At 40.3% G+C, this 23,414-nt stretch overlaps 1 protein-coding gene across 5 annotated transcripts in view; it reads right to left on the bottom strand.

The window, feature by feature from the left end:
* Positions 1-2,454: 2,454 nt before the first annotated feature.
* The window catches only part of FBXW11 (F-box and WD repeat domain containing 11), a 120,086-nt gene continuing 99,126 nt past the window's right edge, over positions 2,455-23,414 (bottom strand). For all 5 annotated transcript variants that reach the window (XM_042946748.1, XM_042946729.1, XM_042946758.1 and 2 more), the window contains 7 exons: positions 20,241-20,359; positions 18,761-19,010; positions 15,908-16,026; positions 13,920-14,030; positions 12,715-12,793; positions 11,232-11,417; positions 2,455-5,018 (listed from right to left, as the gene is read on the bottom strand). In XM_042946748.1, coding sequence (XP_042802682.1) covers positions 11,256-11,417; positions 12,715-12,793; positions 13,920-14,030; positions 15,908-16,026; positions 18,761-19,010; positions 20,241-20,359 — 840 coding nt within the window. In that variant the 3' untranslated portion in view covers positions 2,455-5,018; positions 11,232-11,255. The remainder of the gene's footprint in view (positions 5,019-11,231; positions 11,418-12,714; positions 12,794-13,919; positions 14,031-15,907; positions 16,027-18,760; positions 19,011-20,240; positions 20,360-23,414) is intronic.

Raw genomic sequence — 23,414 nt, 5'->3', positions numbered from 1 at the left:
CAAACTGGATTAGGATTTCAGCGCATTTGATGTATGGGGTCCATCACCCCATCTTTGGGCAGGTAAACACCTTAAGACAGCCATGTACACAGTCACCCCACATATAAGTTTGAAGGTCTATGAGGTCTCAGACCCAGCATCAAGAAAACCAACAGGAGCTTGGAGGTCCTAGAGCTCCCAGAATTGTCTCCAGCCGGAAGACCAAGTCGATCCTGGGCCTAAAGCCTGCCTTGCTGTAACATGAACTCAGTCCCAGCACAAAAGCGGGCAGCTGGTCTCAACACTCACAACGTGATTGAAGACGGTGGTCGCCAGCTCTTGGCTCCTTCCTTCCCCTTCCTCCTCCTTTTTTTTCAAACTCCTCCCTTGTTTGGTCATTTTTCCTAAAGGAACATGTATGGAGTCATTCTCTGGGCTGGTCACTTTGTCACAGGGCATATCATTTAATTTGTCCCTTTTCTCTGAAATCTCTATTCTTCAAGTGTTCGGTGGCCAAACTTAGGCACAATATTTCGAGAGGTCGCTACTAGAAATGTTTCAAATCATGTTGGTTCAGGGATCACAATGCCGTCAGTGCTCCAGTGACTGACTTTAAAAGTTCCCAACTTATAAAAATTGGGTCTTTACATAATATGGATGTTCAGTTTTTCTTGGAAATCTAGACCTGGCATTACAGGGTCTGCATTCCTGCAAGCCAATAGATCGTCTAGAGCTGGGGCATGTGCCCTCCAGGACTTGAGCTAGTGACACCTTCTTTCAGACATGGGGAAGCTAAGACCCCAAAGGGGGTATTGCCACACAGCTAATTAGTAACAGGGTTATTGGCCAGATGGCCCAACTTCCTTTTCTCCTTATTAACTAGAAAACCAATAGGCTGAACGGCAAAGAACCACTCATCTCTGATTGTATATCCAAGGAGCTCTACAAAACCTCTCTTAGAATCTCCATAATCAATATGGGATGCATTTGTAGCTGTCAATTTCTTGCAGTAACACCTCACCTACTGAGGAAAAAAGAAACTATTATTTATTGAACACTTATGTGACTGTAGGAGACGACTGGAGAGGTTAAGATCGTCTGACACCTGAGGTCCTTCCCACTCTGCAGCAATGTTCGGGCTCAAGGTCTGCTGTTCATAATGATGAGCACAAATTACCAATAGTTTTTCACATTTAGCACAGGCACAGATAGAAAGACCTGTGAAAAGTGAGTCACTACAGGGAAGGGCAAGCAATCACCTCAACTCCTCCCTCAAGGAACTTGCTGAATAAATTATGGTAACCAAATATTACACGGTCATGCTCAAGGAGGTAAAATTACATGCACTCGCATGGAATGATCTCCTAGAGAACATTAGATGAAAGAGCGCCTGGGTGGCTCGGTTGGCTAAGCATCTCTTGATCTCGGCTCAGGCCATGATCACCGGGGTTCGTGGATCGAGCCCCGCACTGGGCCCTGCGCTGACAGCGTGGCGGTTCTTCTCTCTGCCCCTCCCCCCTCACACACAAACACTCTCTCAAAATAAAGCTAAAAAAAAAAAAAAAAGCGTAAGATCAAAGTGCGGCACAGCACGCTACCATTGATGTTAAAAGGGGTGTGGTGATGTGTATATGTGTGTGCATATACATGATATACTCATATATGTATACATACACACACAGAGTATTATTAGCTGTTGAAGGATATACAAAAAACTGGATAATACTAGGGGACTGAGGGTCCAGGGTGAAAGGGAGGATCACCTTTTACTCTATGATTTGTACATAGGTCTGCTTAATCATATGCATGTTACATATTTTTAAAACATTTACAAGAAAAATGGATGGAGGCAATACTGTCTAGAAACACTCTCATCCCCAAAGTCCACATTACCAATCTGGCAGGTTGATGGGGGGGGGGGGGGGGGGGGAATCTAGTTACGCGGAAACTTCCGCTACCACTCAGGACTTCTGAGCAGAATCCTACACACGCAAACGGTACCCTTCCTGATTTAGTAACCAGCCAGTGGTGTGTGCATCTGTGAACGTGGACAACAGTCCCACGTCCTGCATTTACCGGGGTCAGACAGCAAGCGTGCTTTCCACACCTCCACCTGCTTCTTCGAGAACCAGAGGATCCACTTACCCTCGGAGCCACTTGGGACACTGAAGGGGCCGTTTTCGGATTTTTACAGTAACTTGTGAAGCAGTGAAGAAAGAACTTATGGGGAAGCCAGCCCCCAGCTCCTCAGGTGAAAGTGAAACAGAAGAGCAAGACGCCCCAGCACGGACTGGTATTATCCCACACAAACCTCTCCCAAGTCAAAAAGCAGTTTGATTTCAACCTCATTTTACAGAGCAGATGAGTTGTTGTTGTTGTTTTTTAATCTACAAACTTTAATGGTACATCACTGAATTACTGAGAGAACATAACAGTTGGTTGTGGGTTTTTTTTGAAAAATTTCTTAACAGAGCATCAGAGTATTGCAACACTTTATTAAGAGTATTGGCTTTGAATTAGTAGCTGAAGTAACAATTGCATGAAGCCAGATTAGGTGTACTGCATAATACTCATACTTGATTTATTGACATTACTTAGCAATTTATTGGACAAAAGTCAAACTTTTTGTTTTTTATTAAGCACATTCCACAGTACAAAGCTGTCATGAATAATATCTGTACAATTTAACAGTTTCAATAGCTGTTCAGACACAAATTTATTTCAAACAGATAATTGGCAAACATAATTAATTACAAGTTAGAATTAGACTATCCCAGTGCTTTAAAACATTAATATAGCAGTAATTTACAGTTGCTCAATTATGGTTAGCAAAATAAAGTCCAGAGTACGGCTGGGAATTACTACTATAATCCCAGAAAGTCAGAATTCCTTGGGTGCCAGAGTCCCCTGCTATAATTTAATAGGCACAATTCAAAGGTTGTGTGCATATTCAAAGGCCATGATCTCCCAAGGAACAAGAACTTCTATATTAAACATGCAAAAACAACAACAGAAAGTCCATTCGTTCAGAAGAATTGCCTCCTCCCCCGCCCCTCCCACACCCCCGGGCTCTCCTAACCAGTCTGATATAAAGCTGTAAGGTGGAGAGTGGTAAAGGTGAACTCACTTCCACAGCCACTGTCAAGCTTACAACATCTACCTCACGAAATAGAGATTTCCTTTTATTTATTTATTTTTTTTACACTTGGAGACTCAACTTCTCAAAAATAGAAATTAATTTGGTAACATGTGGAAGGGAAGGATGCATTTTTAGAAAAGGAGAAAAGAAAAATTAAAAAAGCCAAGCCAAACCAATAAACAAATCACATACACACACTTTGATCCCCACACCGTTCTCAATGCAAAGGACAGAACAGAGCCCAGGGCCCTTCCCTTTAGTTATAGAGTGTGCTTCCACGGGAAGAGGTTTAGTTAACAGGAGGTTCTTATTGGTCCTTTAAAATGTTACTGACGTTGCTTAATCTTTGGAAACAATGGCAAGGGGCAAACAGGAACCTAATATTGAACAAGGGAAAAGGAGTGCCAACCGAATGCCAAAGTCCTTTCGGTGCACGGTCGGCGTGAGAGTGCCATTCACACATTCAGGCTGCGGGGCACTCGGGAGCTTTGAGAACCTGCCAGGGCCACAGCGACATGTGACACCAGAGATGACGGCAACGGGATTCAGGAGCTTGAGGCTTTGCACCACACAGGAGTACCCTTCCACCCAAGATGGGCCCCCGAAGCAACCTGCCATGGGATACGGGCTCCAACATATGAGCAGGCCCGGTTAACATCCTGGTAAAGCCAGGATGCCTGAATTCCAGAGCCAGGAAACCCAGTCAACAGGGCCTTCTTGTTCCTCCCTTTCCAGGGCTACTAATGCACGGAAGAATGATCTTTGACAGTGAAGTCAAATGAACGCTAGTACTCAGAGAAGTACTTGGGAGGAAAAGAACAACAAAAAATAATGTTAAGGTACCTCTCTGTTGTATATGCTGCACAATGAATGAAACATTTTGTGTTAACCTTTAGAAACTACATTTTAAAAACAAGATTCCCGTTAAAACCACACACACCACACACATACACACAAAATGACAATGACAAAATAAAAATACCGTATGAATACTGCAGGAAGGGTTCTAGGTAATCCACATCAACCCTGGTATCAGGTTCTTGAGCCCAGCCCATGGCTAAGTGCGAACACACTCTGTATTAGTGTCTCAGGCACAGGGGCCCTGACTCTAGCAACCTTGAGGTTAAACTGTTATGTACATTATATCTACATGCGGATACAGTATTTTAAATTAGGAGGCAAGCACACGTGTAAAAGTGTTACTCTACCAAATATCAGATGGTTGGGGGACAGAGAACAGTTAATAAAAGAAAAGAGCTATATTACCTGTTGGGAGATAATATAACCTGGCTTATAGTTCTTTAAATTAAAAGAAATTGGTACAGAAAGGAAGTGTGACCCAAAAAATATTACTAAAACAAACCAGAGAAATGTTTCCATTGTCCAACATGTTCCTAATACAGGTCAGAATTCATAATGACTTGGACGGTCAAAAGGAGAATGCTAACTTCTGAAAAGGAAAGCCCTGGACATTCTGGGTAGGTGTTTGGCACCCAAAATTTCACCAAAGAAGAATGCGGTTTCTTAGTATCAGACCAAAGTGCAAAGCAATATAAATTAGAGGCCAAGTCTTCTCTTGATGGTCGATTTACTTCTGTAAAACAGACAGACTGTACGTTCCTTTTATATGAACAATTTACATTTGAAGCATTAGATTTTGTTTTTTTTCACTGATGGGGGGAGGAAATGGGCTTCTGTTCTACTGGAAGTCGGTGAAGCTAAGGTATCCTTCTCAAAGTAGAGGCCGGAATCGGAGGTGAGAAATGTTGGTACTTGGAAGAGTTAGGCTGCTTTGCATCTACCCAGCGTCTAGAACCAATTCCAGCTTCATAACTCAGCTGCGAAGAACTCCCTTAGGCATTTGGTAGCCATGTAGCCAGTAGTTCAAGACTAGGAAACCCTGGGAAAACAAAACAACAAAACAAAACACAAAGGGAGTATGGATGGATATTCTGGTTAGACATGGAGATATACACCACAGCCCATCCACATCCACACAGACATGCCCTTGTGCACACATAACACATTACTGATTTTCAAATATATAAAACATACAAAAATATAAAAAAATAGACTTTATGTATTATATAAAAATATATAAAAAATAAAAGCTGCAAGATGTTTTGAGTGTACTACATACCAGGCATCATATTTATTTAAAACCACAACATTCTTATGAGGTAGAAACTATTATACCCACTTTACAAATAAAAGAACTAAGGCTCAGACACATTGTTTAGCTCAAAGCATTAGCCATTAAGTGACAGAGAGGGCATTAGAAGAGATGACTGACCCCTATAACGTACATCTTTCAGTGCTTCCTGCTAAAAATTATGCATGTAACAAAATATGCTTCATGTTAGATTTTATAGTTAGCATAATCTTTTATGACATCCAAAGCCTACGACGGCTGGTCTCATATCTGCCCGAGAGAGCCCTCATCTATCACTGTGAAACAAAAATATGCAAAAACTAGTAAATAAAGTATTCATTCTAAATAGAATGCTAATAATCAGAAACTACTTCTTTTTGAAATAAATCATGTATAAAAGGACAATACAATGTAGAGGGAAAGACTACTGAATGTTAAATATTGTTTTGATGGTGACCTTGAGTCAGGGACACATTTTAATCATATATTCTACACTCATCCATGTATATGAATATGTGTACACGCACACACACGCACGCACCTAAACTTATCATTACTATGTACAATGCAGGCTGACATTTTCTATTCTAAATCTCATCAAAACAAAGTCAAAATCCATTAGAATGATTTCACAATCACTAATGGGTCACAACCCTTTCCAAACACAGCACTAAACCAATAGCCTAGAAGATCTAAAAGTTACCTATATGTCTAAGATTCTCTGACAAAAAGAGAGAGAAAGATTTTTTTAAAAGCTTGTATGTTTTTTTAAAGGAAACTTTCCTAAAAGGTTGTCTATTTTCATAAAGATCAAGAATCCTAATAAGCCTTTTCAATGAGTTCAAGAGATTTAATTTCATTCACCACAGCTTTCGCATGAAGGATCTTTAAGAGTATTATTTTTAAAACATTAACATCCACAGATAAGGAGTAGGCACTCTCAAACACTGCTGGCAGGAACGTAAACTGATTTAACTCTTCTGGTGAGTAACATGACTCTAGGAACCAAAGTCTTTAAACATCATACCTTTAAACCTGACACTGCAGACATTTCTAGAATTTTACCCAAAGGTAATAAAGCAAAGATTAAGCTAAAAGAATGATTACAGCAGTGTGTTTTATAACAGCTAAAAGCTGGGGGAAAACTTATGTACATAACAGGGCCCATGCAAACAACTGAATATTATTTTGCCATTAGGGATGGTGATTTAGACAAATACTGACATTACAGACAAGGAACAAATTTACAATAAAGGGGGGAAAAAAGCATTTTAAAAACATATACAGTTCTCAACCATAATTTTAGAAAGCCTGAAAGAATATCTACAAGGGAGTGAATAATGATGAATCATGAGTAGGAGTTTATTTTCTTTTGGCTTATCTACTTATTCTAATTTCCTAATAATGATCTTATATTGTCTTGTAATAAAAAAGAGAACTACTGTATATATTAGCTCTTAGGAGTTAGTAATTTAAAAAAATGACTCAGCAAATAAATCTGTTGCTAACTTTCCTGACATAGAAATACTCTTACCTTCTATTTTAGGGGTGAATATTTTACTGCAAGGTTAAATCATCATTAGGGTAGTGTTTCTTATTATGCATAAATCTTACAGTATCACATGGTAATAATTTTTTTCATGTTACAATAAATGAAAAGAATTTGGAAAAGAGCAGTAAAATCTATAGAGCTGACTGCCAAGGCTGTCAAAAGTAATTCACTTTGAAGAGACAAACACATTTGAGGTTTCACTGCTTGTGCTGCTTAAAAAGCAGATAAGATTTTTCCATTGATTTATAATTGTGGATCATAACAAGGGCAGTTGTTCTTACATTCCCAAAAAGGGGCGGGAGGAGGGCCTGGAAGAAGTAACACCACAGTTTCCTTTCTACCACAGCCAACGAGAGAAAACACCATTGGTGACCATTATTCCATTTCTCAACCAAAGAAATCTTGTTCCGGGGCACTTTAAAGTAATATGTAAAAGTTGTCCAATTTGTGAAATGTTACTGTGTTCTAACATTCATCTACTAAATATGCCAGAGAGGGAAAACATACTATGGATGTCTTGGATTTTACCACGTACCTCTCTAAACAGAATGTGAAGACAAACACACATATCAAAAATACAGAAGAAAAAAAAAAGCGTTAACCACTTAAGTTGTTCTCTGAAACACCTATTCCCCTGAGACTATCCATTCCAGCTACAGTTGCCCATGTCCTATTTTATGTGCTGCTCTTATGTGGAAAAACAAAAGCATAGGTGGGATGCAGCTAAAGCAATGTGCAGAGGAAAATGTATAGCTTAGAAAAGAAAAAGAATGAAATAAATTGAACAAAAGATGTGCAAAGCTGCTTTTGCAAAGCAAAGGGAAGCAAAGCAAAGCAAAAGTGCAATACTGCTAGGAGGCTGAAGAAGACCTAAATAATAGAGAGTTCTACCATGTTTATGGGTTGTAAGACTCAACATTTGTTAAGGTGGAAATTCTCCCCCAGAATGATCTTACAATTCAATGCAGTGCTAACTATAATCCCAGTTGTCCTTTTCATAGACTTTGACAATTCAAAACTGAATATGAAAACCTAAAGAATCTAGAATAGTCAAAGCAATTTTTTTTTTAAGTTGGAACATTTATTACACACTATGGTATTGGCGAAAGGACAGCCACATAAATCATGGACTTAGAACAGAGTCCAGAAAAAGACCTACAAATAAATGGTCAATTGACTTTTGGACAAAGACGCTAAAGCAATTCTATGAGAAATGGAAATTCTTTTAATCAGATAGTGCTGGAACAACTAGACAGCTATATTAAAAAGACCAGTGACTTTCTTATCTCACACCACACACACAAATTAAATGATCAAAGACGGAAATGTAAAAGCTAAAAATATAAAACTTTTGAAACTATGCCGGTCCAAACAGGAATCACTACCTATGTGTAACTATTTGAATGTAATGTTAAATAAAGTATGATTAAATACAATTAAACATTCAATTAAATTCAATTAAAATTTAATTTAAAATTTAGTTCCTGAGTCACACTGGCCACATTTCAAGAGCTCAATAGCCACAAGTGGCTATTGGCTACCACAGTGGACAGTGCACTTTAGAAAATGTAAACTGATGCAGGCCAGTCTTTGCTAAGGCTGGGATGGGGTCAGGCTTTGACTACAAAGGTGGCACAAGGGAACTTTTGAGGGTGACAGAAATATTCTTATCTTGATTGTGGAGGTACTTTCAGGTATACATTTGTAAAAACTCATCAAACGGTACACTAAACGAGTGTAAGTTTTGCACAAATCCTATCTCCGTAAAACTGGTTTAAAAAACAACAGGGGCAGCAGGGGCAGGGGGAGACATGTACATCTAGGTGACCTGTCTACCTACAGAATGTATCTAGTACCTGACCGTGTCAGTTTAGATGCTTTACTCCAATTTTTCACTGACTTATTATCTTTATGCTTGCTGAAGGTGACTGCAGGAATACCCTAAAACTGTATTTATCTACTTAAGGGTAAATTCTTGTGTGGCCTTGGAGAAAAAACACAAATATGTCATTTTGGCCATGGGTGTCACTTGCCCAACAAACATCAATGAGCGCTTACAATATACCGGGGACTCCAATGAACCCTGGAGCTCCGCAACACAAGGGGGCCCACGGCCTTGTGAGTGGGACAGGCGTGCAAACCATTTCAATATCAAATAATAAATTAAGCATGAAATGAAAGGGCAGAGGGGGAGTGGGGCTGTCTAGAAGCCATAATGACACAAGCAAGGGGAGGGAGATGGTGGAGGTCTGCACTACTGTAGTGTAATTAGAGACATTAAACAGAGTTCAGTCTGGCTGCAGCTAGGGTTTTGGAAGGGAGTAACAGGAGACGGGAGCATGGGGAGGATAGTGAGGACACAAGGTAACAGCCAGACGCTCAAAGTCCTGTCAGCTAATGTGAAGTAGTTGAACCATGATCCCGTGAACGGCAGGAAACCAGTAAGGCAGAGGACGGCAGAGGCAGGGCTTAAGATGATCCTAACTGACAGCAGAATGGAGAGCGGGCTGAAGAGGGAAAGGAAAGACCAGGAGGGAAACCAGCTTTCATCTAGGTCCATTTCTCCTTCCCTGTATCTTCCTTAGGATTTTGGGGAAGGGCGGTTGAAGCGCGGAGGAACAATCACTCAACAGATCCTTGCCTTCTTCCTCTGTAATCCCCCATTGTATCTATTTTAAGGCTCCATTCAAAAAATGTAATAATTCTGCCATACAGTTTTTTCAACTTAGGAAGAATCCATCCAGAGAGAAGGTGGCAAGGCAGATAGATGGTCGCTATCATGAGAAATAATATGAACGCACTTGGGACCAGGAACAGTAACTATGTATGTGGCTTACAGGTCATTACTGCTCACCTCCCACAGCCAGGCAGACACTGCCAACCCATCACAGCATTATCCCTTGGGGTCACAAGGTCCCAGAATCCTTCCAAAGGCAGCACTCCAGCCAGGCACTACTGATCAAACTCGGCCAGGATGAAGAAAAAGCTTATTTGCCATTCCTGCAGACCCTTGGTTTATCACTAATCGATGGCACAAGGGCAAGACTGGAGGACGGCAAACTTTCTTAAAGAGCTGTCTAATAAATATTTTAGATGTCACAAGCCATATGGTCTCTGTGGCATCTAGTCAACTCTTCCAATGAAGTATGAAAACAGCCACAGACAATACGTAAACAAGTGAGCATGGCTATTATAATAAAATTTCATTCATGGACACTAGAACTTGAATTTCATATAATTTTCGTGTGGCATGAAATAGTACTCTTCTTCTAATTTTTTTCAATTATTTAAAAGTGTAAAAAACTATTCGTAGCTTGCTGTAGCAGGGGAATAAAATCAGGCAGTGGAACAAATTTGGACTCTGCCTATAGTCTGCTGACTCTTGGGTAAGACAACTTCCTGGACATCTGTGTTTTGGGCCTTAGAGCCTTAAGTAAGAAGTATTAGAAATGATGGTAACTTGGTGATCTAAGGGCCCTTTTTTTTTTTTCTCCCCACAATTCTGCATCTAAACTCTCTTTACACTTTTAACATCTAATGAGCAGAAAACATACAACGATAAAGAGCCACTAAGTAGTAAGTAATATTTTAAAATAAGTATGAATTTTATTTATTAATCAGTCTTTACATACATATATACATAGTAATACAAGTAGGTACAAACCAATTTATTCAATCTGTAAAGTTTAACGTGCACAGGATTTACTGGCCCCCTTGCAAAATATTCAGAGCTGGAAACACTGCTCCAGATGAACAGGGTCATCAGGTCCCAGGACACAGCCAAGTAAGGCTTCTCATCCTCTAGACTGGACACCCTTAGTAATCAAAACATGCCATCATCAATGGTTACAATGGTCTAACTCTTCCAGTAACCAGAGCAAAGGACTTTGCCCCCAGGGTACCTGCTGCATCTAGTGGACGAAGAACGGGTTTTAGGGGCTCACTCAACAAACACCTTTCTTTCATTCCTCTTCTAGGGGACAGTGATGGTGGGTAGATTATACCGGGGACAGAGGGGGAAGTTTGAATGTTTGGCTGATGTTGATTTTTTTTTTTTTTAAATAAAAGAACTGAAAAACAGGAAAGAGAAAAAGGAGATTCCTGCACCCCAAAACAGAATCTGAAGGACCTTGCCTGTGTTAAATTGACAGGAAATCATTTAGGAAATCAGTTTCTAAAAACAGGAATCACACTGTCTGCCCATGTGAAAACCCACAATATGTAGGACTCTGATTTAGATCTTATTTTAATGTGACCATAAAGATCTAGCCTTACATGAGAACTGCAAAGTTGACACAGCTAAAAAACACTAATCACTTTGGTTCCTATCGATGGGGAACCCAAATCACAAAATTCCCCCAAAGGGAAGATGAATTCAATTAGCAAGATTAAACGTGGGGTGTACTCACCTGAAACGGGTAAAGTGCAGACTGTTATCTGGAGATGTAAGTGTATGTTCTGGAGGGAGAACGGGTCTCATTCTGGGCACTGGGAGGCACGTTTAAGAAATCCCAAATCAAAATAGTGTCATCATGGGAGCTGCTGATGATCTGAAATTCATCAAACTGTAGCCGAAACACACGTCCAGAATGTTCCTGTGAAATGTTAACAGCTTGATGAGTAAAATGAGACCTTTTCAATCCCTCATTTCTACCCGTGCTCTGGCGCAGGCTGAAAATGCAGCTACTTATCCAGGCTTACTGAATGTTCCAGAGCTTACTGATCTTTGTCCTTCACCCCAGGGACAAAACTCTGGCTTTTCCTTCTAGGCCTCTTCTTTAAATTAATCTTTGTATCTGAGATCCTGGCTCATTAATGTGTCAAAGAAGAAAAATTATGTGATCGCCTCACCAAAGATCTTGGAAAGGTAAACAACAATATTTAATACCCATTCTTGATACACTGCAAAAAGGACCAGAAGGATAGTGTTTTTAACATTACCATGAATATCTATCTCAACCACAGCCAAACTCAAAATTAATGTAGTAAGAAGCATTCTCATTAAAATCACGAAGAAAACAAGAATGGCCCTCACCACAGTTCTGCATGTTCTAATCGATGCAAGAAGCAAAGAAATAGAATAAAAGGTAAAGCTACGAAAAATACGAAAAATCTATCAATATTTTCAAAAAACTGTCTCCTCATTAATATAACAAAAGCAACCAGACTACTAGAAATAATGAGCCTGCTAAAGAAGTTAAAACAAGATTTACATAAAGTATTTTTAAATGCCAAAGCAATAATTCATACAATATAGACTGAGGAGAAATTCCATCTTAATAATACAGAAATGTGCTGTATTATAAAAATTCAACGTAACCAGATACCCGTATTAAGAACTCTCCCAAGGGGCACCTGGGTGGCTCAGTCGGTTAAGCGTCCGACTTCAGCTTAGGTCATGATCTCACAGTTTGTGGGTTTGAGCCCCGCATTGGGCTCTGTGCTGACAGCTCGGAGCCTGCAGCCTGCTTGGAATTCTGTGTCTCCCTCTCTCTCTGCCTCTCCCCCACTCATGCTCTCTCCCCATCTCTCAAAAATGAATAAACATCAAAATAAATAAATAAATAAATAAATAAATAAATAAATAAATAAACTCTTCCAAATCTTTAGGAAGGAAATACTTTGTGCTCTACGAGGAAACCAATCCACCTACAAATGAGGATGTCTGCTTTCATGTTTTAAGTTGTATTAATGTTCCTTAGGGAAGAGCTCACTGTAACGTCAATGTCAATTACTCTCTGATTTGGGCTAACCAAAATGAACAAAACAGTGCATTTCTCTGAAGGCACGCTGTGAGATACACAAGATTTCCTGTGACACAGCTGGGCAGGTCCATCTGCAGGAGGCCACCCTCCAGCACAGGAACCACTCCCACTTCAACAGATTACCTACCACCAACGTGCGCAAACACAACGTGCTTGCTGGGGCTCGAGGGTCAAGAGCAGCTTGCAAGTCCCAAACTTTAATTTTCCTAGAAAAGAAGACTGCGATTAGTGGGAAAGTTAACATTTTATATATTGTCGAGCACTTCCTTGATAGAAAGGAGTGCACGTGAACTGCTAGTATAAAAGCTAGTGGAGGGGTGCCTGGGTGGCTCCACTGGTTGAGCATCTGACCCTTGATCTCGGCTCAGGGTGTGATCCTGCAGTTTGTGGGATCAAGCCCGGCATCGGGCTCTATGCTGACAGTGTGGCGCCTGCTCGGGATTCTCTCTCCCTCTCTCTCTGCCTCTCTCCACTTGTAGTCTCAATCTCTCTCTCAAAATAAATTTTAAAAAATAATAATAAGCTAATGGAGAACATGCTTATGTTTTTACAAATTACTTAAACTAATTACATCTGATTTTGGAAAAAACAAGGACCTACACATTCTCAGGATTGCTGAAACTGTGAAGAAATATTTTTAAGGGAGATAAGAAAACAACTTCATGCTATCTGAACTCAGTTCCTGACTTGATAATCTATGTCACCAAATTCATTAATCAGGGGGCTCTCTAGGGCTGAGTAGGTGCTGCTGACAGAAACTAGGGCTCTCTGGGAAATTCCAAGGATACCTTTCTTCAAACTAAGCAAATGCTGAAAGTTAATAATAGGAGCATAAACAGACCAACTAATCTGTGAGTATATACAAGGTCACCTTGAAAGGTTTACAGTTGCCACTTGCTCATTTAAAAAGTCACGAGGCTTTTTAAAGAGTATTTGTTCAATTAACCAAAAGGGGAAAGGAAATGTATCGCCGAACACACACACACACACACGAACACACACACACACACACACACACACACACACACACACACACAGTTGGTTTAATTTAGGGCGAAGGCAAAGAACTGAATTCCCACACAACCTTTACAATAATGGTTAAAGGTGTAAGCACAGGAGTTACAGAGGCTCTGCTAAACTTGGGGCAAGACTGCTCATCCTTCTGGGCCAGAGTGGCCTCACTTGATCAAGCGGTATGGCAACACCTGCCATCCACCGTTACACAGAAAGGACCGGGCACAGAACTGGCAGATACGTAGCTGCTTAATATTCAGCACTCCTTTTCCTCTAGATACCATGGCAGCAGTGCACTTAGAAATCTGAAATACATACCCATCATAGGCCCCACTGACAATCCTCTTGTTATCAAACCGGATGCATCGGACCAATTCTTCATGTCCCTCTAGGACTCTTAAACAGGCACCACATTCGATATCCCATAGCCTTGAATGTGAAACAGATCTCTGTGAAACAACTTCCCACACATGATTCACACTATCTGCCCCGTAACGTGACTTTCACTCTCTCCTGAACTTTGTTTCTATCTCGTTCCCAGTCTACACTGTACACAGAGAGAGATATGCATGTACATTTATGCCATTTGTACATTTTAAAGCACTAATTTGGGTAGAAGCCTTACTTCTCATTGTATTTTCTTTTACTCAACTGAAAACCTTTTTTAATCACACGCATGTATTACTATTTAAATAAGATCAACAAACTTCAATTATATTTAGTTCCTAGGCATTCTTTTGATGTCTGAATTGATTAAACCATGTAGCCAAATGGTCTAGGAAGGGCTTTTCCGGGGGAGATAGGGACTGTAGGCAGAAGAGAAGAAAAGGCATGATGTGTGTGGGCTGGGGGAGGATATAATACAGTCAGGAGGTTAGGCTTCCACCCCAGGCACTTCTAGCCCGGAATCCATGAGACCCACTGAAGTTAGAACCAGTGGACCAGCATAATGGTCTTCCTCTCCTGATGAGGTTTAGGGATACCCCTCCTAGATAACACTCCCGGACACGAGGGTTGTCCAGTTTACACAGTCACAGTGGGATTCTCATTAGGTATATGAAGTGTCTCAGGAACATGAACCCATACACTACGCCCAGCCTTCTTCTCGGTGTATGATTTACAGAACGGTTCTGAAAATAAAAATTTTTTAATTTTTCTGTCATCATTGATTTTTCTACATTGTTTGTAAACATAAATCACAGCAAACTAACGTGTACAAAACAAAGTTAGCAAACTCATTCTGTAACAACCTTTTCTTAGCCCCTCTCCCTCTCCCAATAGCTCTTACCATATACCCAATGAATATTTTACCACAGCCACCCTCAGCAAATCTTTTCATCAGTGTCCGTGACGGTGGCTTCTCTAACCTACTGTGAGCAGAGCCATTCAGCACTGTCACTGACTCCAAAGTGGTTCCCCTCTATAAACTATAAAGGAATATACATTCTTATTGTGTAAAATCTCAGAGATTCCGGTGAGAAAGGTAAGGACTATTTACTGATGAAATATTAAGTAATATAAAGCATGATGGATACAAGAGAACCAAGATTCAGGGTCAACTGACTTTAATAATATCTTAAAACTTAAAATGATAAAGAAAACGTGCAGCTGTTTAAGTTTAAAGAAACTTTAACTTGCAGCTGTTTAAGTTTAAAGAAAACTTTATTGCTGTTTTATTCCCTCCTTCCTTCCTTCTTTTAAAAATCATCTTGAAACCAATCTTTATTTTGCCCAAATATTAAACAATTTGATTAAAAAAAAAAAAAGTTACCAGCATATGTTGGGACAATGGAAAAACGACTTGGGATCAGTGAGTAGATATTTAAGGGAAATTCTTAACAAATAAAGTGTTTATGGATAGTCAGATTTATTAGAAAGCAAGGACACTGAGTGCTGGGAAGAAAAAAGGGAGATAAAATAAATGATGAAACAGGAGTGGATGATTTTGTAGTGTAGCCTCGGGTGAGACACAGATAAATCAAGTACACTCCTCCCACCTGTTAGTGAGGGAGACAGGAGCTCGCAGATAAGGGAAAGTAGAGAGTCAGGCTGGAGCGTCCTCTCTTCTGAGGAGTTCTGGTATTAAGGGGTCTTGGGTGGAGTTTATGTCATAAAACGTGTGTACTGGAGGAGTCAGTTTACCCACTTCAGTTCACAGGACCAAATGGACTAATAAAAGTTACCTATAGTTTTCTTACTTGAAGTATCTCCAAAGGCTCCGAGTCTTTTGAGCATCAGGACTGGGGCAGGAGTCAAAACTATAGCAAAAATCAGCCTACTCTGTCAGCACACCAGCTTCTACTCACCTTATGGTATTATCTGATGATCCACTAACAACCAGCCGATCCCTGTACTGGAGACAGGCAATGCCTCGCTTGTGCCCATTCAGAGTACGAACAAATTCACAGGTACTCGTGCTCCAGACCTGCATAACCAATTAATAATACTTTAAGAATAAACGCCGAAAAGTCCCCTCACAATATACCTTTTTAAAAATATCAGAGCTTCTAAGAATGACCAAAATACTTGATTATGCAATCTGGTTCAGAAGCTGGGGGACAGACTGGCCAGCATACAGTTTTCTTAGCTGCAGAGTGATAAAACAGGAATGAAACACAGAGGGAAGCTGTGAAGTCTCCAACCTTGAGATATTCACAAAGAGAACATCTCCTGGATGGTTCCGACATTCACTTGCCTAGAGGGAAGAGTGTGGGCCAGATTTTATGTTTTCATGCCAGCTGACATGTCATATCCAATGTAACTGATGTGAAAAAGTTTCACCTTTCACATCCTCCTCTTTTCCAGCATAGTTTCTTGAACAGCTCCATTTGTTTTGACACATCACTCCTAATATTATGTATGTGGAATAAATAATCCCTCTTTTGTGAAACCATCTGCAAGACTTAGATGCTCACAGACACACTTAATATATTACAAGCCAAATAAGGAGACGCAAAGCAACCAGAGTGCCCTGAATTATTTTACCAGCTGCGTTTGTAGTTGAATGGGATAACTAGATCTCCACATGCAAAAGAATGAAGTCGGACCCCCAACTCACACAATATACAAAAATACAATTCGGAATAAACCAAAGGCCTAAATGTGAGAGCTGAATCTATGAAACCCTCAGAAGAAAACACAGGAGTAAATCTTTGTGATCTTGGATTAGGCAACGGTTTCTCAGACAGGACAATAAATGCACAGGCAACAAAAGGCAAAAATTGATCAATTGCACTTCATCAAAATTAAAGTTGTCTGTGTGGCAAAGAACATCATCAAGACAGTGAAAAGAGAAGCCACAAGATGGAAGAAAATATTTCCAAATCATTCACCTCTTAAGGTACTTGTAACCAGAATATATAAAGAATTTTTGTAACTACACAGTAAAAAAAAACAAAAACAAACAAAAAACACCCAAATAATCCCATATTTTAAGTACATGAAAGATTTAAACAGATGTTTCTCCAAAGGAGATACAAAAAAGGCCAACAAGCACTGCAAAGATGCTCAATATCAGTGGTCACAAGGGAAATGGAAACCAAAACCAGAGATAACCACTACACAACTACAAGGATGGCTGTAATAAAAAAGACGGGCAATAACAAGTGCTGGCAAGGATATGGAGAAATCCTCCAGGCTGATATTATGCAATGGCTGCTCTGTAAAAAAGGCCCAAACCCTCCTGACTTCCAGGCAGCGATCTTGTTCCAACTGGTCTGACTGAATGGTAAGTGAGTTACTGCACACAAACCCTACTTGTTCAACTGCCAGACCACTTTATCTAAAGGTTGATGCTACCTCTGTGATGTGTGGGGCTAGATACTAGATACCAGAATGCCACCTAGTGCTGGTCATAAAAAGAAGGTTTTTTGATCCAAATTCAAATGCTCACACAATGCTGGTGGGATTTTAACACAGCGTAGCCACTTTGGAAAACCTTTGGCAGCTCTTCAAAATATCGAACCCAGAGTTACAATTCCAAGAGAACTGAAAATGTATGTCTGTGCAAAAAGTTATACACAAATGTTCATGGCAGCACTATGTTTAACAAATGAAAGGTGCAAACAACCAAAATGTCCATCAACTGATGAACAGATAAACAGAGCGTGGTACATCCACGCAATGGAATTTTCTTCAGTCGTTAGAATGAATGAAGTACTGACACGTGCTACAATATTCATGGATGAACCATGAAAACACCACACTAAGTGCAAGAAGCCAGATGGAAAAGGCCATATATTACAGGATTACATTTATATGAAATGTCTAGAAGAGGCAAATCCATGGACAGAAAATAGATTAGTGATTGCTAAGGACCAGGAGAAGAGAACAGGGGTTGGCTGTCAGTGGGTAGGAGGTTTTTTCAGGGGGCAATGAAAATGTTCTGAAACTAAACTATATTAAATGGCTAACACTGTAACTACACTAAGGGGCACTGGACTGCATGCTTTAAGTGGTGAAACTTACGGTCTGTGAACTATATCTCAAAAGCTAAAATTTTAAAAAGTTAAAATGGATACTGGAATCAGACCTGCATTTACTACATCCTATGACTCACCGTAGACTACAACCATTTGTCTCATGCCTGCCACCCACCATACGCCGAGCTTCTTGAGGGCAGGGATGGGTCTTATTTATTATTGTATCTCCAGCATCCAGCCTAGGGTCTATGGCACGGCATAGACCATTAAGCGGATTAATTCAAATGAAGTGAATTAAGTGAATAAATCAAATCTCAGCCCCGCCACTAACTAGCAGTGTGGTCTCCAGCCCAGTTCTTCACTCTCTGAGCCCCATTTGTAAAATTGAGGCAATACCTTCCTCAACAGAGTGCTGGAAGACATCAGTGACAGGGTAAGGTGAAGCTCCTAGCACTCAGTACATGTTCCACAGGTTAGTTCTCTTCCCCTTAAACACGTGATCAATGGTGTCATTTCATGAAATAGAAGGCTGCTCTCCATCGTGGACCCATGACCCTTTCCTCCTACCTTGCCTGTGATTCCAGAAGCATGAAGAGTGGGATTGCCTCAAGGGCTCAAGCACAGATGAAGGAGATTACAGATCTTGCCCAGTACCAGGTTGGTAAAGCCCACCTCTGCTTCCTCTGTGTTTGAAAAGGCACAGGAGGAAGCAGAGTTATGACTAGCAGATACACTTACTTTGATGGTTCTGTCACCAGAGGCAGACACGATGTATTTATCATCAAAGTCTACCACATTGACAGCAGCACGGTGGCCAACCAGGACACGGCGTAGAGTGATATCGGTAGCAGAAGCCATGTCCCACACAGCGATGGAGCGATCCTTGGAACAGGTCACCATAAGTCCATTGCTGAAGCGTAAGTGCAGTACAGCCTCATTGTGGTGGATCAATGTGTTCAGAACTTCACCCGTGTTCACATCCCAGACTCTAGAGAACAGAAAAGCACAATGCGTGATTACTGAGACAACCAGGAAGAGTCAGTGTCTGTGCCCTGGGCCCATTCTTAGTAGTAGGCCAGGGAGATGTAAGCTTCACTTGTGACTGGGACCTCACACCCAAGACCATGTTTAAAAGGAGCCCCCAGAAGCAATTATTGTATTTGCTAAGAAGTACTGAGAGGGTTTCAAAAAAAGAAGGCCAATTACGGAGGGGCCTGGGTAGCTGCTCAGTCAGTTAAGTGTCTGACTCTTAATTTCAGCTCAGGTCATGATCTCACAGTTCATGAGTTTGAGCCCCACATCGGGCTCTGCACTGACAGTGTGGAGCCTGCTTGGGATTCTCGCTCTCCCCTTCTCTCTCTGCCCCTCCCCCAATCATGCTCTCTTGATCTCTCAAAATAAATAAATAAACTTAAAAAAAAAAAAAAAAGGGAAGAAAGAAGGCCAACTCTGGCTCTGTCCAGGTTTAGGTTTATTTAACATCAGGTAATCAGGGACAGTGATGACAACAAAATGATTCTTCAAGTAAGTGGGCTCGCAAGGAGTCTGAGATGACAGGGGAAGGAGGCTTCATAGCTGGGGAACTGAGGGCAGTTTCCAAGCTTAAGGCTCTTTTTGGCCTCTGATAGGTCTCAGAGTCCATTACTTATCCATTGCACATGAGAGACTGTAAGTCATGACAACTCATCAATTCCCACATGCATCTATTTACCTAACTGCTTTATGGACAAAGGCAATATGGCAGCTGCTCCATCCATGACATATAAGGTTCTCAGGGTCAGCCCTTTCACGTCACAGCTTTTCTGTAAACCCAATCTCCTAAGAGGACAAATTCACACAGACCAAAGGAGGAAAGTCACAGGCTTCTGTGGCAGAAGCAGTGCCTGAAAAGCACTGAGTCAGAGAAAGGACACTAGCATGCTGGTGACTTTTCCAAATGTCTGGAGCATGGTCTCCCAGGAGAAAGCTAGTCTAACACTAGGTAATATTTCCTAGTACATTTCCACCTCTATAACGTACAACAACGAGCATAGGACCTACTTAACAAAAGTTGGCTTTCTAGCCTGCTTTGTTCAAATAAACCCACACCTAAAGTGGTTTTGAAATACAGCATATAAAACATATACAAAGAATGTGTGTCCTTATCCCCGAAAAGGGTGCAGTCTCAGTCTTCTCACGGAAGATATGGAAGTCAGACCAGCGAAGCCAAATCACTCACCTCACTGTAGAGTCTGAAGAACCAGTCACAATGACACGTTCATCATACTGGAGACAAAGGACAGAGCCAGTGTGTCCCGTTAACACTTTCAAACATTCCAAGCTGGTTTTATCCCAAATCTATTGAGACAAGATCAACCACAAACAGTGATTTAGTATATCACCTTCTGATAAATGTTTTTGTCTCACCTTACTTTCTGAATCACAAAATAGAACAAACCCGCATTACAGTAAATAAGAGCAGTTAAACTTCAAACAGGTGGAAAATGACAAAAAAAGGGAAGAGGCGATATCGAAAAACTTCCAAAACAGATGTGCTATTTTGTTTACTTTGTCCCTCTAACCATTATACTTACTATATTTAACAGCCTTATAAAGGGAATTTTTAAATAAACTCTGAAAAACAGTGTGACAACATCTATTAAGAGCCTTTAAAAATGCATATTCCTAACCCATTATGATTACTTACAAAAATTTTAAAATGAAAAATGTTCGACATTTCAGAAAAATTTCAAAGTAAACTGAAAAGCTTTTAATGAGAGAATATAATGCTTCATTACAGTTATGTTTTTTAAAAAATAGAATAAAAGCCATCTATATGGTGATATAATCAATATATTTAAAACAAAAAAAAAGATGAAAAGGAAAGATAATGTAATAATAGTCGGCTTTGTTCTCTGAGTGTTCTTTTTCTCCCTTCTTTTGATCTTTCCAATGTTTTTCAAGTTTTCAATACTCCCCACATATAATAGGGGATAGGAAATCATTTATTTTAAAGATTGGATTGTTAAAAATAGATCGTGTGAACCTGTTTCTTCCTTTGTAAAATCATACTGTCATAATTTGCAGCATCCCTCAAGTTTACTACAAATAGCCAAAACAAGACATTTAACTGTCTTTCTACAACAGCAAGAATTGCTTCTAATTTCTGACCTATTAGAACCACGGTTATTTTGAAAGAGTGACTGGTGATCCAGGACTGGTACAGAATGAAGGACAAAAGGTTTCCAACCACTGTTCTAGATGATCTCTCTAAAGTGCATCTCTGCTCTACTGTTTATGTCTCGTAAATAAAATGCATGCCTATTTTAAACATGGTGTGCCTCTATTAACGGCACTCTTTTAGAAACACATCCAATGTAAATGAAACGCAAGCCTGTGGCCAGCCTATGCTCTGACAAGGTCCTTATAAACCATTCTTTTTTTTTTCTTTTTAAGGTGTATTTACTTATTTTGAGAGAGAGAGAGAGAGTGCACCCACGTGGGGGAAAGGCAGACAGAGAAGGAGAGAGAGGGAGAGAGGGAGAGAGAGAGAGAGAGAGAGAGAGAGAGTCCCACACAGGCTCCACATTGTCGGCTCGGAGCCTGATGCAGGGCTTGAACCCACGAACCATGTGATCATGAGCTGGATGCTTAACCAACTGAGCCACCCAGGCACCTCCCTTATAAAACATTCTCACTATTCCTTAAAGGATAACTGCCCAAATTAAATAGTAACACACGTCACTCTTGCCAGAGTATATTTATGGCTGCAGGTTATCAGGGCTATTGATGGATAAGTATTACATAAAAATAGGGTTCTGAGGTCAAATATATTTTGGAAGTGGGGAAACACTGGGTGTCTCTCTCCTGCAGACCTCAGAGTCTTTATGTGCTACTCTATCCTGTGAATTTCTAAGGAGATACAGCATGCCGTCAACTTGAGGACTAAAAGAAATTACTCAGAAAAGAGTGGGGGATGGGGGGGAAGCCTGGAGAAAATGTAAGACAATAACAAAAGATCTACTATTTATGTAATTAGAGTCTCAGAAGGAGAAAAAAAGAAAATGGGGCAGAAAAAATATTTGAAAAAATAATGGCCAAAGGCTTGAAATTTGGTGAATGAAAGACATAAATTTACAGATCCAAAAGCTCAGTGAAAAACTTGCTAGGTATGACATCAAAAGCATGATCCATAAGACAGGCACCTAGATGGCTCAGTTGGTTGAGCATCTGACTCTTGATTTCTGCTCAGGTATTGATCTCTCAGTTCATGGGATTGAGCCCTGCATCAGCCCTGCACTGACAGTACAGAGCCTGCTTGGGATTCTCTCTCCTTCTCTCTCTGCCCCTCCCGCACCCTCATACACTCTCTCTCTCTCTCTCAAAATAAATGAACTTTAAAATAAAAAAACATGATCCATAAAAGAAAAAAATGGTACACTATTCTTCATCAAAATCAAAATCTCCTGGTCTATGAAAGATATCATTGAGGAAATGAGAAGACAAGACTGGAAGAAAATATCTGCAAAACATATCTCAAAAAAGGATTTGTATCCAAGGGAACCTGGGTGGCTCAGTCAGTTGAGCATACAACTTCAGCTCAGGTCAGGATCTCACGATTTGTGAGGTCAAGTCCAACACTGGGCTAGCTGCTGTCAGCACGGAGCCCACTTCAGATCCTCTGTCCCCCTCTCTCTGCCCTTCCCCTACTTGCACTCTCTCAAAAATAAATAAAAATATTTTTTAAAAAAAGGATTTGTATTCAGAATATGTAAAGAACTCTCAAAGTTCAATAATATGAAAACAACCCATTTTAAAAATGGACAAAAGATTTGGATACTTCACAGGGCGCCTGGGTGGCTCAGTCAGTTAAGCTTCCGACTTCGGCTCAGGTCATGATCTCACAGTTCGTGGGTTTGAGCCCCGTGTCGGGCTCTGTGCTGACAGCTCAGAACCTGAAGCCTGCTTTGGATTCTGTGTCTCCCTCTCTCTCTCTGCCCCTCCCCTGCTCGCTCTCTCTCTCTCTCTCTCAAAATAAATAAACATTAAAAAAAAAAAATTAAAAAAAAAAAAAGATTTGGATACTTCACCACCAAATATACAGATGGCAAATAAGCACATGAAAAGATCATGTGCTCATCAGTCACTGGGGAAATGTAAATTAACTCAAAATGACATATGTCTACATACTTATTAGAATGGCAAATACCAACCTGAGAATACCAAGGGCTGACAAGGTTGCATAACAAACGGAACTCTCATACCTTATTGATAGGAACATAAAATAGTACAGCCACTTTGAAAACCAGCTTGGCCATTTCTTAGCAAGAAATACAGATACTTACCATATGGGTCAACAATCCCACTCCTATGTTTTTACTCAAGCGAACTGAAAATGTTAAGTTCTCATAAA

Source organism: Panthera leo, chromosome A1, assembly GCF_018350215.1.
Source record: "Panthera leo isolate Ple1 chromosome A1, P.leo_Ple1_pat1.1, whole genome shotgun sequence".
In the NCBI taxonomy this organism is placed as follows: domain Eukaryota; kingdom Metazoa; phylum Chordata; class Mammalia; order Carnivora; family Felidae; genus Panthera; species Panthera leo.
The sequence above is the reverse complement of the archived record's forward strand: the minus strand, read 5'-3'. Positions and strand labels throughout refer to the sequence as shown.